Source organism: Carassius gibelio, chromosome A3 (genome assembly GCF_023724105.1).
Source record: "Carassius gibelio isolate Cgi1373 ecotype wild population from Czech Republic chromosome A3, carGib1.2-hapl.c, whole genome shotgun sequence".
Taxonomy (NCBI): Eukaryota; Metazoa; Chordata; class Actinopteri; order Cypriniformes; family Cyprinidae; genus Carassius; species Carassius gibelio.
The window spans coordinates 7,645,222-7,659,577 of NC_068373.1; the positions used below are offsets into that span (position 1 = coordinate 7,645,222).

General features: G+C 38.5%; 1 protein-coding gene and 1 long non-coding RNA gene across 3 annotated transcripts in view; one reads left to right on the forward strand and one right to left on the reverse strand.

Moving 5' to 3' along the window:
- Nucleotides 1–14,356, forward strand: part of LOC127940504 (serine/threonine-protein kinase LMTK2) — a 31,045-nt gene that overhangs the window by 2,730 nt on the left and 13,959 nt on the right. The window contains exons 2-5 of one of the 2 annotated variants that reach the window (XM_052536144.1): nucleotides 12,238–12,365; nucleotides 12,487–12,637; nucleotides 12,940–13,016; nucleotides 13,487–13,605. In XM_052536144.1, coding sequence (XP_052392104.1) covers nucleotides 12,238–12,365; nucleotides 12,487–12,637; nucleotides 12,940–13,016; nucleotides 13,487–13,605 — 475 coding nt within the window. Of the gene's footprint in view, nucleotides 1–12,234; nucleotides 12,366–12,486; nucleotides 12,638–12,939; nucleotides 13,017–13,486; nucleotides 13,606–14,356 lie in introns of both variants that reach the window. The other variant, XM_052536143.1, reaches the window with a different exon arrangement.
- LOC127940929 (uncharacterized) lies at nucleotides 1,632–3,664 on the reverse strand. The gene is made up of 2 exons (XR_008148968.1): nucleotides 2,070–3,664; nucleotides 1,632–1,925 (listed from the first exon to the last, which is right to left on the reverse strand). It is a non-coding gene; the product is annotated as an uncharacterized LOC127940929 (long non-coding RNA).

Consider the following 14,356-nt stretch of genomic DNA (forward strand, 5'->3'; position numbering starts at 1 on the left):
GTGAAACAGAACACAACTAGCAGACTGAAAAGAGCTCTTGTCACAGATACTCTTGTGATACCAATGGCATATTAAAATACCAAGCGTTACATTACGTTGCTTATGGATAGAAATAGAGCATGACGAGAAATTCACCTCATTCAGTCAAAAAGACAAATGGGGTTTATTTATAAACACACCTTTATTATTTGAAAGGATTTGTTTCTGTCATTTCGAGTGAACGTTCCCCAAACTGTATGTGCCACCCATAATGTAAAACACAGTAGACTTGTTTGGACAAAGGTTTTTGGGGCTACTTCCTTATAACAGGTGGCATGACTTACAGAAAGCCAACACGTAAACCCAAGCATGGCCCTCTTATCAGTGCTGACGGATTTACACGGCTAGAAGGTCTTTTAGAAAGATGACTTTGTAATTACAAGCACTTTATAATCATGTTTGATCACATCAACCATCTACATGTTTTGAATATTATTTTAAGACCACTTTCTACAAGGCCAATTGGGCCATTTGTCTCTCAGTAAGCAAATGGTCTGGTTCATTAGCAAGTACTGATGATGATGTAGTGAGGGAAGCAGTCGGCGCAATGTGATGAAGTCTGCTGATTAATAGCGCTGACCCAGATGGAGTGTCCTCACTGCTTTGGTTTGGTGATTATATTTGTATTCAGGGTTCAGGCTTGATCAGCAGTCTTTGAAACATCAGGCAGGTGCTGCTCGGGTGTTAATATATATACCCTGATGGGGATTGGATTCAGATGGGATTCTTTTAACTGATGCAGTGCATTAAGAAATCAGAAATTTGGTCTTAATTCTGTCTGATTCTTCATGCACAACAGTTTTGCTATGACAGTTATGATTAAATATTTAATTGTAAATATAAACTGCAGACACTTTTAGTCCTTATGTTTTAAATAGGCAAAATATAAGGCCCCGGTATACTTCAAACGCATTTGAAGAACGAACTAATATGACGTAATCTAGAACAAAATACGGCCGAAACAAAGTTTGTTTTGAGTTTGTTTTGGCAGTTCGACAGCTCACCAAAGCAAACTTTCTGGGGGAGTTCGCTTTGGCTCCTAAACACCTTTGAGTTTCTATTGGTCCGTGGTGATTACGCAATCGGTGGGTGTGTTTTGAAACTCCACCTTCGTTGACGCTTGATTGTTTTTTTTCTTGGTTCGTTCCTCATTCTGTGGAGGTCTTACAGTAGAGCAACATCTCCTGATTACGCTGGAGTGTCGAATAGCTGAGCTGCACAGATATATCCACACCTGTACGATCGCTCGCCGACAGACTTTAAAGATTCAGAGAAAGTAGTGACTTCCTAGAAAAAAATTGGAACGAAGCTTGGTGTCGACGACCAGGAGTAATGCAAAAATCGATGAAGAGAAACATCCCAAACAAGTTTTCCAAAGCCATGAACAGATTGAAAGAAAGAGTAAAGAAATAAGGTGGCAAGTACTAAATAAATGAGTTTCAGATAAATGTTACGCCATACTGCTGCTGTTGTTGTTGTTTTGTCGCGAATTTAAAGGGTACACAGTAAATTAAATGCCAAACGAATATACAATAATAAACCTTTATTTTTATCAAAAGTAAATCATGCACCACATAAAATATAAAAAGGTGTAACAATTTATCCAGTTTAATAAAATAAATGAACAATAATAAAATAAAGTAACAAACTGACTCCAGTATTTTTTGTCCACATCATGCTAAAGTTCTCAGACTATGAGCCATTCACACTTCCCATAAAGGACTGATTATGGAGTGGTTGTTTTGTATTACAGACATGAATCTTGACTTTGTGCGAGCATCATGACATCTTTACTTTAATCTACACCCCACCTCCTGCAGCGCGGGGGGGTTGGAAAGTTCATTAACAGTGTACCATCGCTCAGCCTTTTCAAACTTCTTTTTGTCCTGAAGCAAAGAACGAAAACGAACTTTGTTTGGCGTATATTGGGGCCTATACACATGAACATAATCAAAAATGGACATTACATTTTTATATTTTGTAAATAATGCTTTGAATTGTCAGATCTAGGTCTGGGTATGTTTACCTACCTAGTCACAGTCAGACTGTCTTTCTGTTTTACTCTGCATTTCTTCTCTGGTCATCTGTGTAGTGTGTGAGTGTGTGTGCCGTCTTTCGTGTCTCACCCCTGCTGCATCTTCACATCGTTCCATGCAGATGAGCTAAATGTGGAAGGAGGGCTATTGATAGTTGTCTTGACTGTGTTTCAGCTTGCCCCTATGACACAATTTCCCAGCACCAGACTTGAAAGTCAGAAGCCGTTTTTTGAAACGCCCTGTTCCTGCACCTTGTGGGGTGTTGTCAAAAAAAGATTATCATTTACAGACAAAACGTGACATAATCATCATTGTTTATTTTCAGTTGGGTAGTTGCAGTCATGCTGTCATTATTCAATCTAGAAATCTAACAACAGGGCTTAAACCAGTCAGACAGTCATTTTAGCAAATGAAAACACCTTTGCACAGCGCTAATTCTATACAGACAGAGTGATTTATTGGACAGACTAACCCTAAGTGTTCCTGTGGCTCAATGGTAGAGCATTGCGTAAGCAGCACAAGGTTGTGGGTTCGATTCCCAGGGAATACATGTTAGGTAGAAAATGTTTGCCTGTATGCACTCGCTTTGGATAAAAGCAATAAATGCAATATAATATAAATATTATATAACCCTTGTATGCAAAACTACACATTTTAAAATCAACTGTTCATAAGGTTTGTTGTTAGACAAGGTGAACAGAATTGGTGCTTTGATTGCGGCTTTGTGTTTAGAGCCATAATCCTTATAATCTTTCAAATGTTGTATTGTACAAGCTCCTTTTTCCATTTGCTGAAGTTCACCCACACAGCACTTTATTTTTAGCACACTGACAGTCAGCCAATATAGACCCATGATGTAGTCTTGAAACACACAATGTAAACCCCAAATCATCAGTGTAAGGCTATTAATAAATATAATGATAATTATGACCACAATATTTAAAACTACATTTATCTAAACATTTTCATATCGTCTTAAAAATGAAAGACCTCGTGACAAGACTTAGACCCTGTTAACACATGGCATTAATTATTTATTTAATGTTTTGAATGCCAATCAAATTGAATGAAGTTGTCCGCGATGAATACAGGTGTAAACGAGGTCTTGTGATTTTTGTGTTCTGAGATGGTCTTAAATCAGTTTGACCACATTGCATGTGTAGTTTAAATGCTTCTCTGTCCATGCTCATTGGAAAAACATGCCTCTACTATCTACATTTTTGCAAAACAAAAACGTATTTATACATTAGATGTCGATCGATTGATCAGTCTTGACGACTAATCAGCACTGATAGTTAATTGCAGGAACTATTGGCTATCGTTAAAAATCCATAATCCGTGCTGTTTGTTTTGACATGGACACTTCAGATGTGGATTAAACGGACAATGACGTGTGTAAACAGTATACTAAAGTTCATGTTTTCATATGCTTACTATGTAATTAATTTGTTGACTAGATGTTGAATTTGAAATAGATCTGTAGATTGCTTTCAAGGCTAACGTGGCCGAAACACACACAAGTCTGACCCAAATGTTTAATGTCACGATTGTTACCATCTGTGCATTAGTTTATATCCAGCTGGTCACATTAGTGTATTTGTTAGCAGTGACGTTGCAGATTTAAAGCTAGTGACATGAGAAAGCACATTTATATGTTTATTCAGCTGACAGAAATCCTGCCTCGCCACAGAGTGCCATTCACAGTTTTGATTAAATGACATTTACATTTAGGGATGCACGTTATTATCAGACCATTATCTGAGTCGGCCGATAAAGGCACCGGCTCGATATGAAAAATTATGCCGAGATAGCTTGTCATTAGGTGTGTTTGCTTGAAGTGTCTGTGCTGACCAGTCAGTGTTTAACATCAAAGTACCGCAATCGGTTTGCGTGAAGCCACTTCAAGTTAAACACACCAGTTGTTGAAGCAAACCTTTGCCTGAATGGTGATTAGATTCACTGTTTTGAATCGCTGTATTTAATATAAGAATGCATGTGCAGAATGACCCCTAAACCTATCTGCACGATTGGGCCAGTGCCACTTCCTCAAGAAAGTTTATCATTCTCACGTGTTTAACGTCTTGTCAGATCAAATGAGAGCAAGAGATCTCAATACGGTACCCACACGCTGTGATATATAATTTCTGTGTGCACACATGGAAAGCCGTCTTTCAGACAGCAGGTGAATGCCAAATTGAGTTTTCTTTCGCATCTTATGTAAATACACACAAAAGTATGTCTGAATGGCTGTCTTCATGAGTATTCTTCTAAGTTCAGTCGGTTATGTGAATATAAACAGTTCTGCACAGGAGAAACTTGGTGGTTTTCCAAACAAAAATAAATATATACTATCAGTATCGGCATCGGCTATCGGCTATCGGCCAAAATTAGTTGAAAAATATCGGATATCTGCAAAAATCCAGTATCGTGCATCCCTGAATATATTTGTCCCAAATCATAGTTAATGTACATAATGACTTTACCCTAGACTGTAAAATTGTATATTGTGGATTTGTCAGTGAAACATTTGTCTTTCTGTGGCTCTAATAAAGTCTGTATGCTTCATTTAGAGAGCCGTATAGATTGCGCTTTCTCCTACTGTTTGCTATGTTTTTTTTTAAACACTGAACTTCAAACTCATCTATATTACTTTGTTCATTCTCTTCAAATAATGTGCTGACAGGAAATTTCTAAGTAGTTGGCCTATACTTGTTCCTGTTTGCAATAGTGCTACTGTGCTGTAACATGGTACTGTACTAGGTAACACTAGTAAAACGACGCTACCCCCTCTCGTGACACTATGCTCTGCTCACATGCTCTGAAAATAAAAGCTTTGTAGGGTTATACATTATTTGGAAAATTGCAAAAAAACTAAAAATAATTAAATGTAAATTAAATCCGATTATTTTTACTTATAGCTGAATTAAAATAATATATTGATCCAGTTTCATTGTTTTACTTTCAATAAAATTGTGGTTATTTTATCGGTTTGCATTTTTTTTTTATTCAGTGAAATGACCTCATAACGCATTTGCCATAGTGCATGATTTAAAAACTAATACCTAATATATCATCACATATCTGGCTCCATATGTAGGCTTATGTTTTTTTTCCTGACATTGTAAACTTGCTCGGTAGCTCACATGGTACAGCGCTGCACCTGTGATGCACTTAGGTATGAATCCAGTGAAAGAGTCAAGGCACTCAATAAAACAGCTCAAGGACTTAATTTGACATGAACCAAGAGAAATGAACCAAGAGAAAACATTACCGCCTCTAGCCACAAGAGGGCACTCAATGCTGCTCAGTGCTCCTGTAGTCTACACTGAAAACATAGAGCGCCCTCTCGCGGCTGTAGACGGTAATGTTTTCTCTTGGTACTTGGTTTAAATAAATGCGACTTATAGTCCAGTGCGACTTATATATGTTTTTTTCCTCATCATGACATATTTTTGGACTGATGCGACTTATACTCAGGTGTGACTTATAGGCCGAAAAATATGGTATTTATATACTATGTTGTCTGATGACGCTGTACATAGTCATATCAGTGGAATTCAAGCGATCACTGTCCCAGCGTGCAGTGAGTCAGGAAACTTACCAGTGACTGAATTCGTGTACACGATCTACTGACTCACGAGCTCTGGAACTAGATGTGAATGACATCAAAGCTAACAGAACCTGCAAAGCTCTAGCTTTGTTTTCATGTGGCTTTTAAATCTAAATTCAATAATTGGTTAGTTTGTTGGATGATTAGTGTCTTTGTGTTGCATCCTTACTTGAAACTCCTAAGGCAGTAGCAAGTGGACCGTCTAAATCTCCATCTGAATCTGTCCACATGTATGCAAAATCCAGAAAACAACACCCCGTCCAATTGGGTCATCTCCACTTCTGTGTGAGCAGACATCACTTCATTATGCAAGAGAGCTGAAATAAGAGCTGACAGTTTGGTGTTTATTGGCCTGAGAAGCAGCTGAATAATTTGTGCTGCTTGCCAAGTCATGATATAAAGTCATGACTCAGATAAGAAGAACAACTGGGGAGGTGATTGTGCTGCTGCCCACTGCTCATCAGTCACCAGAGGATTCAGGGTTCAGTCTGACCGCTGTAATGATCAGCACATCTCTCAACCCCTCATAACCTATGCTGTTACTGAGCTGGAAGCTTGCCTCCTTTTGCTCTCGCTTGGTCGCAGATGCATTGGCCTTTTAGACTTTGATTGCTTGGTGTCCAAAGCACATGATGTAGCATTGTTATAGATTTACTATCAACTTAAAAAAAAAAAAGTAGTCTAGTACTCTCACTCGGTATACCATGCTCTTTATGTCTGAAACTGTTGATGTAAACGAGACACCATTTATTATTAATAATTAAACCTCTGACCTCCTTTCTGCAAAGTTGGGTGTTGTGAAATTTTACGTTCACATCCTTCAAGGGCTCATCTATGGACTGCTGTGCTCTTGATTAACCCCAGGTCGTCCCTGTAGTAACTGTGGCTTAAAGGGGTCATATGATGCAATTTAAATTATCCTTTTCTCTTTGGAGTGTTACAAGCTCTTGGTGCATGAAGAAGATCTGTAAAGTTGTAAAGACTAAAGTCTCAAATCCAAAGAGATATTCTTTATCAAAGTTAAGACTCTGCCACGCCCCACTAAAACGGCTCATTCAGACACGCCCCCACATGTCTACATCACTATGTGGAAATATTTGTGTAATGCTGCCTAAATGTTCACACGAAGAAAGGTGTGGTTTCAGAAACTGCAGTTAGTGTTGAAGCAGCCATGTCAGGGAGATGGACATCTAGGCAAAAGCACTTTATTTGGGCTTCTGAAAGTAGATGCATTTAGGAATCAGAACAGCAATTAATTTTCTGGACGACTGTTTCATGAACCTAGGAGAGGAGGTACTTCTGACTTTACTTCTGGTGATGCTTAAGATATTGTTGGTCATTCAGGGTTTCTGTTTAAAAAAAAAAAAAAAAAAAAAAAAAAAGTTGTAATGGATCATATTAATTATTATTAAAAGCTAATACTATAACAAATTCTACTACCATAGACACAATATACAATGCACTATGGATTGATGAGCTGCGGCTTATCTTCCAGCTTGTTCTAAAAAGCTATATAATTCAAAACGAACTCCGTTATTTTGGCAGGAGATTACAACAAATAATATATTTTACATGTAGCACGTCGATTCAGCGTGGGAAGACTCTCGCTCTCTCTCTCTCTGTGCGTGTGTGAGAAACAGCGCTATCAGCAAAGCGACGGTGAGTCGAGCGCCTTCACACAGAGTTTACAGAGCATCAAATACAGGTGTACTGTGCGTCCATTGAGATGAAGTGAAAAGTACAGATCGCTTGATAGAGAGAGAAACTCAGTCAGTGTTCAGCGAGTGAAAATATATATGTGCTAATCTTATAATAGCCTTGAACACACACACTGGCGAGTAAAATCTAAAAATGTATTAGCCAACGGCTAACAACAGACATCATTTAGTCCCATAGAGTAAACTTTACTGATTTACTCACAATGTAGAGGGTTGCTATTGGAAAACAAATCGCTTCCTAATCCTTGGCAAATGACTCTTATATTAAATGTATATTCTAAGAGAATTACAGTGTTTTCTGACCTTAGATGCATTTAATCCTGTTGTAGGGGACTCCAACACAATATTAGGACACTTAAAAATACCATATGACCTGCTCTTTAATCATTATTTGTTTTATTTTTCATAAAATCCATTTCTTGTCATGTTTTGTCATTTGAAGTACATTATGTTGTGTATTCATTGCACCTGTTTGCAAAATAACATTTCTGGTAACTTGTCACCGCTACCAGATTTGCTGTATGTAACTAACTTGATTATCTTGTAAGATCAGGTTTAATAAATGTAAAAATATGTGTGTTAGTTCTGGAAGCAACAGTTACATTCACCGTCTTGTTGTTTTGGCAGGTGGGTGCTCTTTCTACACAGTCAGCTGTCACTGATTACTTGCTGTTTGTATTATATTGTGCTTACATGAGTTTATTTCATGTGCCTGGGTCTTGTCTCTTGTGGCTGCCTAGCAATAGGCCTCTTATGTACATCCCAGAGCTCGTTAACGAAGGCGATAATTTTTTTCAGTTTAACGCATTCAAAATATTTAACGTAGGGGCGGGGCTATGGTTAGCCAACCCACTCACAACTGCTGCTTCTGTCACTTTTTCTCATGACAAGAAGTGAATTTATTCAGTCGCAGAATGACTGAACAGGAGACGTTTCAGACATGTGCTCCACTTTAGCATCAGGTGCTAGTTAAGCGAGCACGGACGGTCCTGCGCTCAAAGCGTCGGTGCGTGCTTCCTTTGTGCGTATCCTTTCATATCAAACTGTGAAATAAACTATGTGCAAGCAGTGTCGTGGTCAGTTAAGTCTTGGAATTACCAAAAGGTGATTAAAGCTGACTTAAACTGTCTATGCATGTAATATATTTTATACTTCTTACAAAGAATACAGAGAACAGAATAAATGGCTGTGGGAAAAGTGAATGATCCTATTATATTAAGTGTTTCAGACAAACTAACACACAAGCACTGTTTAAAGCTCCCTGTCCTTTTATTAGATGCATTTGTTGTTTAATACATTTGAGACATTTCTTTAGTGTATATAGCTTGCATCTCAAGGTTGTGTCCTTGTCTGTAAATCTTTGAAATTCACAGACGTATTGCCATTTTGCATAAAGGCTCATCCTGACAGCTGTCTGTCTGTAAACTGTGGAGTATTTTTCAGCTGGTTGCAGCAGCATTGACAGATTTTTTTTTTTTAAGACCGATTCTTTGTTTGTTTAGTAAAGCACGACTTAAAACTTTTTTTTTTTTTTTTTATAAAAAGCAAGAAGCAAGTTTTAGTTTTTCTTTCCCCTGCTGTATCAAACTGTTCCCGTGACTTTAAAACAGACGTAAATATAGTTAAAAATGTTTATGGCAAACACTGAAGTTTACATCAGGAGTAAATCTCACACGCACTAAGACCCGCGTACTGCAAACCGCCTTTTATAAGTAAGTGTTCAAAATAGCTCCGTCTTTGTTCCTCATGTTTCATGGTTCAGTGTGTGGCCTGTAGGATTACTGAAGTCACATTTATTACTATTATGGGAGATCATACCAGCCATTGATGAAAGACCTGTCCTAGCATATTATCCATACATACACATCCTTGTCAGCTAATTGTGCAAGACAAACTACTGGGTTAGCAACACGCCAAACACGCATGGACCCATGTGAGGCTGGCGGCCCAATTCATCTGATCTGAGATCTGTGTTACTGACCTCTACTGCCACCAATTATGCAGCCTGCTGTTCTGAACCACAGAGGGTTGTTTTGTTTTGATGAGAGGTATGGAGAGTGGTGTTAATAGTGCTGTAGCGACAGAACAGGTGCTGAAGCACATCCAGCCTTTCAACACTTGATATCTGAACTGCTGTTAGACCCGTTCAGAGAAAAATGTCCTGCGAATGGTTTGTGTGTAGGCAGCTGAGAGAACAGACTCGTCTGAAGACGCTTCATATCAAGTGCAAAACTCTTTTAGTCAAGCAGCTGTCTGCTGAAATGCTCATACCATTGGTCCCTAAGTACAAAGAAAATTTCCAGCTTCGGCCCAGAATTTTCATTTCGGTGCATCCCTAGTATCTTGCGTGCTAATTTTATCCTCCAAAAATCTTAAACTAAAGATTTTATGTGAAGGCTACTGTAACCATCATATGCAGAAGATCAGTGACACAGTAAACATTTCAGTTCAGTACATATACTTGTTAATTAATATTATCCATTAATTGGATACCATTTATTGTCATTGTATGGATGTTTTCGACATCCTTAAAGGAACACTCCTTGATTCAAGGAAATCTCCTTGATTTAAACGCTTGAGTTTTACAGTTTATGAATCCATTCAGTCGATCTCCGGGTCTGGTGGTAGCACTTATAGCTTAGCTTTGCATAGATTATTGAATCGGATCAGACGTTTAGCTTCTTGCTCAAAAATAACAAAATTATTTTATATATTTTTCCTATTGAAAACTTGATTCTTCTGTAGTTACATCATGTACTAAAACTGACAGAAAATGAAAAGTTGCGGCAGGTACAATGATATTACACAGCACTTGAAATAATCCCATGGTACAGCAGCGAAGTTCCTTGATTATTACGCCGTATAGTTAGAGTATAGTTCCTAGCCATATAGACTTAGAAAATCACAACTTTTCATTTTCTGTCTGTCCTAGTACACAATGTAACTACAGAAGAGTCAAGTTTTACATAGGAAAAATATAGAAACACTTTGGTCATTTTTGAGCAAGATGCTAACGGTCTAATCAGATTCAATGATCTATGCTAAAATAAGATAAAAGTGCTACCGCCAGACCTGGAGATTGGCTTAGTGGATTCAAAAATGGTAAAATGCTACTGTTCAACTCTAGGGGAGTTGGAAAATGAACCTATTTTCAAAAATAGTGGAGTGTTCCCATAACACTCAAACGACTTTATCACTATGTGAATACAACTCATTGCTTTACCATTACAGGCTACTTAATTGTAGGGTTTCAGAGCGAACCAGACAAATTAAAGATTCGATCAGGAGCATGGTTGAAACATGAGGAGTCAAATTCCACGGAAAGGCTCAAGACACAGGATACTGTAAATCAAATCCTAGCACAGAGAGTCTGAAGCATATCCACTAACTAGCAATTTGAACCGCTTTCAACAAGCACAATTATTGACAATTCCAAGTCGAAAGGCGGTTGTCAAATTTGGGGAAAATAACCAAGATTAATGGTCAAGGAGATGCACAGCCTGACCATCACATGTAAATCCATGATAAAAATCATGAGCTACATACTTTCTCGGACTGGTTTCTACCACTCAGGACAAGGACCAGGCTACTTCTAGAACTTTTGACCTTTTGTTCCTCACAAAGCACACCCTCACATTCACAGAACGACAGAGAGACTGTCTTTTATACATGTAGATGCAACTAAAACCATCTTAAAAGGACTAATAAACAAATATCAGTCCATTGCATAACTTCATATAATGTATGTAACCCACATATTTGTCTGTAATGTTCTAGTCACTCCTTGTGTATGTCTTTTTTAATAATTATTGAATAGCTTAAGTAAGGGTTCATATTAATATATAGTATGTATGAGTTATAAAATTCATGCTTTAAAATTTTAAATCAATCAATACTTTATAAAATTGATCATATTCTTGTTATAGAAATTATGTCCAAAATTATACTTTGCAAGAGCAGGAAAATACGGACCACGTGACTGATAAGATAACATTTGATTTATGAATTGGGAGGATAAATATACAATGCCCTGAGCAAAAGCAATATCTAATTGGTTAAGACACCATTTGTGAGGTGTCCCACAACCCGGTTTGAATATTCAGGACACCATAACATTTTTGGCTTTTTGCTTTTAATCATGTACGCTAGCCTTTTATTGTGGCCAGCCTAAGGCACACCTGTGCAATAATCATACTGTCTAATCAGCATCTTGATATGCCACACCTGTGAGGTGGATGATTATCTCTGCAAAAGGAGAAGTGCTCACTAACACAGATTTAGACAGATTTAGACAGATTTGAGAGAAATAGGCCTTTTGTGTACATAGAAAAGTCTTAGATCTTTGAATTCAGCTCTCGAAAAATGGGGGCAAAGACAAAAGTGTTGCATTTTATAATTTTGTTCAGTGTATGATTTAGTTAAATTTACAGTAAATTAGCCTAAGCTGCTCTGAGGTATTGAAACGGTGACTCTTAACATGAGCTGCATGAGTGCAAATGAACACAGTGTCAGGCTTAACTTTGAAAACATGTTTATTTACCAGCAAACCACCAAAATAAAAGCTTGATGGCTTAACTGTACACTGTTTTTACATCAGATGTATGTGGTGTAGTGCAAAATGCTCCTATTATAATCAGTTCTTGGTGCTAAGTAGGCTTTTATCCTCTCTTGATGGTAACCTGCTGTGTTGCTACTCAGTGTCCTGGAGCACAGGAATGATTAAATGTGGTCTCTCTCATTTCATATAACCCCGCTTTCTACACAAGAAAGGCTTGATCATCATCCATCTGCTGCGTAACACACTGAGCTTAAATCAGGTGTTTGTGTTCAGCAGAGGCTGCTGGATTCGTGGATTTCTCTCTGACCGTCCCGCTGCTGTTGTCTCTGGCTGTGTCCGTGGCCCTTCTGGTACTGCTGCTCAACTGTGCTTCCTGCTGCAAAGAGCAAGAGATCAACTTTAAGGTGAGTGAAATGCTCTCTCGCATGCTCTCTCAGTCTGTATTGCTTGATGCAGTTTCTGTCTTTTAGAGTATTTCTTGATTGTCGCTAGTTTTCATTTCCAATGTGATTTGTAATGTGTCAGGAGTTTGAAGACCACTTTGAGGATGAGGTTGATTTCACGCCCCCAGCGGAGGACACGCCCTCTATGCAGTCGCCTGCGGAGGTTTACACCCTCGCTGTTCCACCTGTGCCCCTCCCTGGACCACCTCACCTCCAGATGCCCCGGATAACAGGTCAGAAACATGTGCATTGCTCTCTTTTTTTTTTTTATATGTGCATATTATTTGGCAAACTAAAAGAAATTCAATCTCTAAAAAGAGATTGCATTGCATCAACTATGAAAATAATTTTATGTACGGATAAAACTGGAAACATTACAGCATTTTAAAAGATTTAAGGATCACTCAGGAGGTTTTACATTCATGTTAAGCATTCAGAGTAGCTGAAGCATTACAGTGACTCTTTCCTTTTCCTTTCATTTGCTGTTTATTTGGTCGCATTGATCTCAATGTTTTTCTGATGTTTGGCCTTGCAGACGTCTCATCAGGTCCTCACGTTGCACGACACTCTCTCAGTTACATTCAGGAGATCGGGAACGGCTGGTTTGGAAAGGTGAGCTTGTCTTCCTGTGTTTACATTGTACACTGAAAGTGTGAAGGTGTGTTGATAGACTTGAGTCTTGTGACACACGTTGTGTTAAAGCAAAGCAGTGACTTCTGAAGTATTTGTCAAGGACAAATATACAACTTCTCCTGAGGAGTCATCTTAAACTCACATCTCGTGATCTTGTTAGTACTTGCGCTCATCTCTATGCTGGGGGCCCTCAGGGGCCAGAGTTTGACGTTTACAAGGGAGCATTATACGGCACTCAAGCTGTCCTCCTGCAGCCTGTGTGTGGATGTGTTTATCGAGATTAAGACTTAAGGGAAAACCTTGTTTCCTGATGCTTTTTCCTGCCTAGCGGAGTCATAGGAACAGGCCTTGTTTGAGGAGGTTCCTTTCTGAACCACTTGGCAGTGTTGGATTGGTCCATTGTGGTGTTCTTTATCAAAGTTTTTTCTCTGTTTGTCTGGTTCTGACAGGTTCTGCTTAGTGAGATCTATGTGGACCCTGGAGTCGCCCGAGCGGTGGTCAAAGAGCTGAAGGCCAACGCCAGCTCCAAAGAGCAGAATGAGTTCCTGCAGCAGGGAGACCCGTACAGGTGAGAGGGCCTTTCATTATTATTTATTTTAGCATTGATTCTTTCAGTAGTTGTGTACTTTTGATCTACATTTTATTGAAGCACGTCAACTTTGAAACCTTATAATGTAGGGCGGGACTTGAGTTTATCCATTGGGATTTGGTTGGCTTGTGACTGGGTGAATCATGTTTGGCTGTTCTTTTATTAGTGGTGTTTATTAAGGCAAGTTTCGCTATTATTATTGATCAAATGTTTCATTCAAACCTCTAACTGTAATTATTAAATGTCATGTGTTAATTGTTTTATCACAGACATAAAAAGTGTCTTAAAATCATGATGCTTGGTGAGGAGAGTTCAGACTTTAATTTAGGGAGGCACTCTTACTGTGCTTTCACACCAGACGTGAATTGCGCTAATAAATCACGATATTCGCGCGAGGTAGGACAGACACGAATTTGCGTCATGGGAGGGGCTTCTGCCAGTTGAGTTCAGGCAGCATTGTGATTTCAACCAACATTTATTCGGATAATTTTCAAAATATTACCATTATCGTGTCATGAAATTTAATTAGTAGTAAGTATTTCAGGCAAGAATGTAGTTGTTTTAAACTCAAATATGCGCTTTATTTATGAAGACAGTGCTTTTTTAGAAATGTGTTTTGCCGATTTTGGAGACGATCAGCTCCATGCGATCAGCGAGAGCTCAGTGATCATGTATCCACAGAGAGCAGTCTCGACTAGGCCAGTGACATTTGCTGCTGGCTCTGATGTCT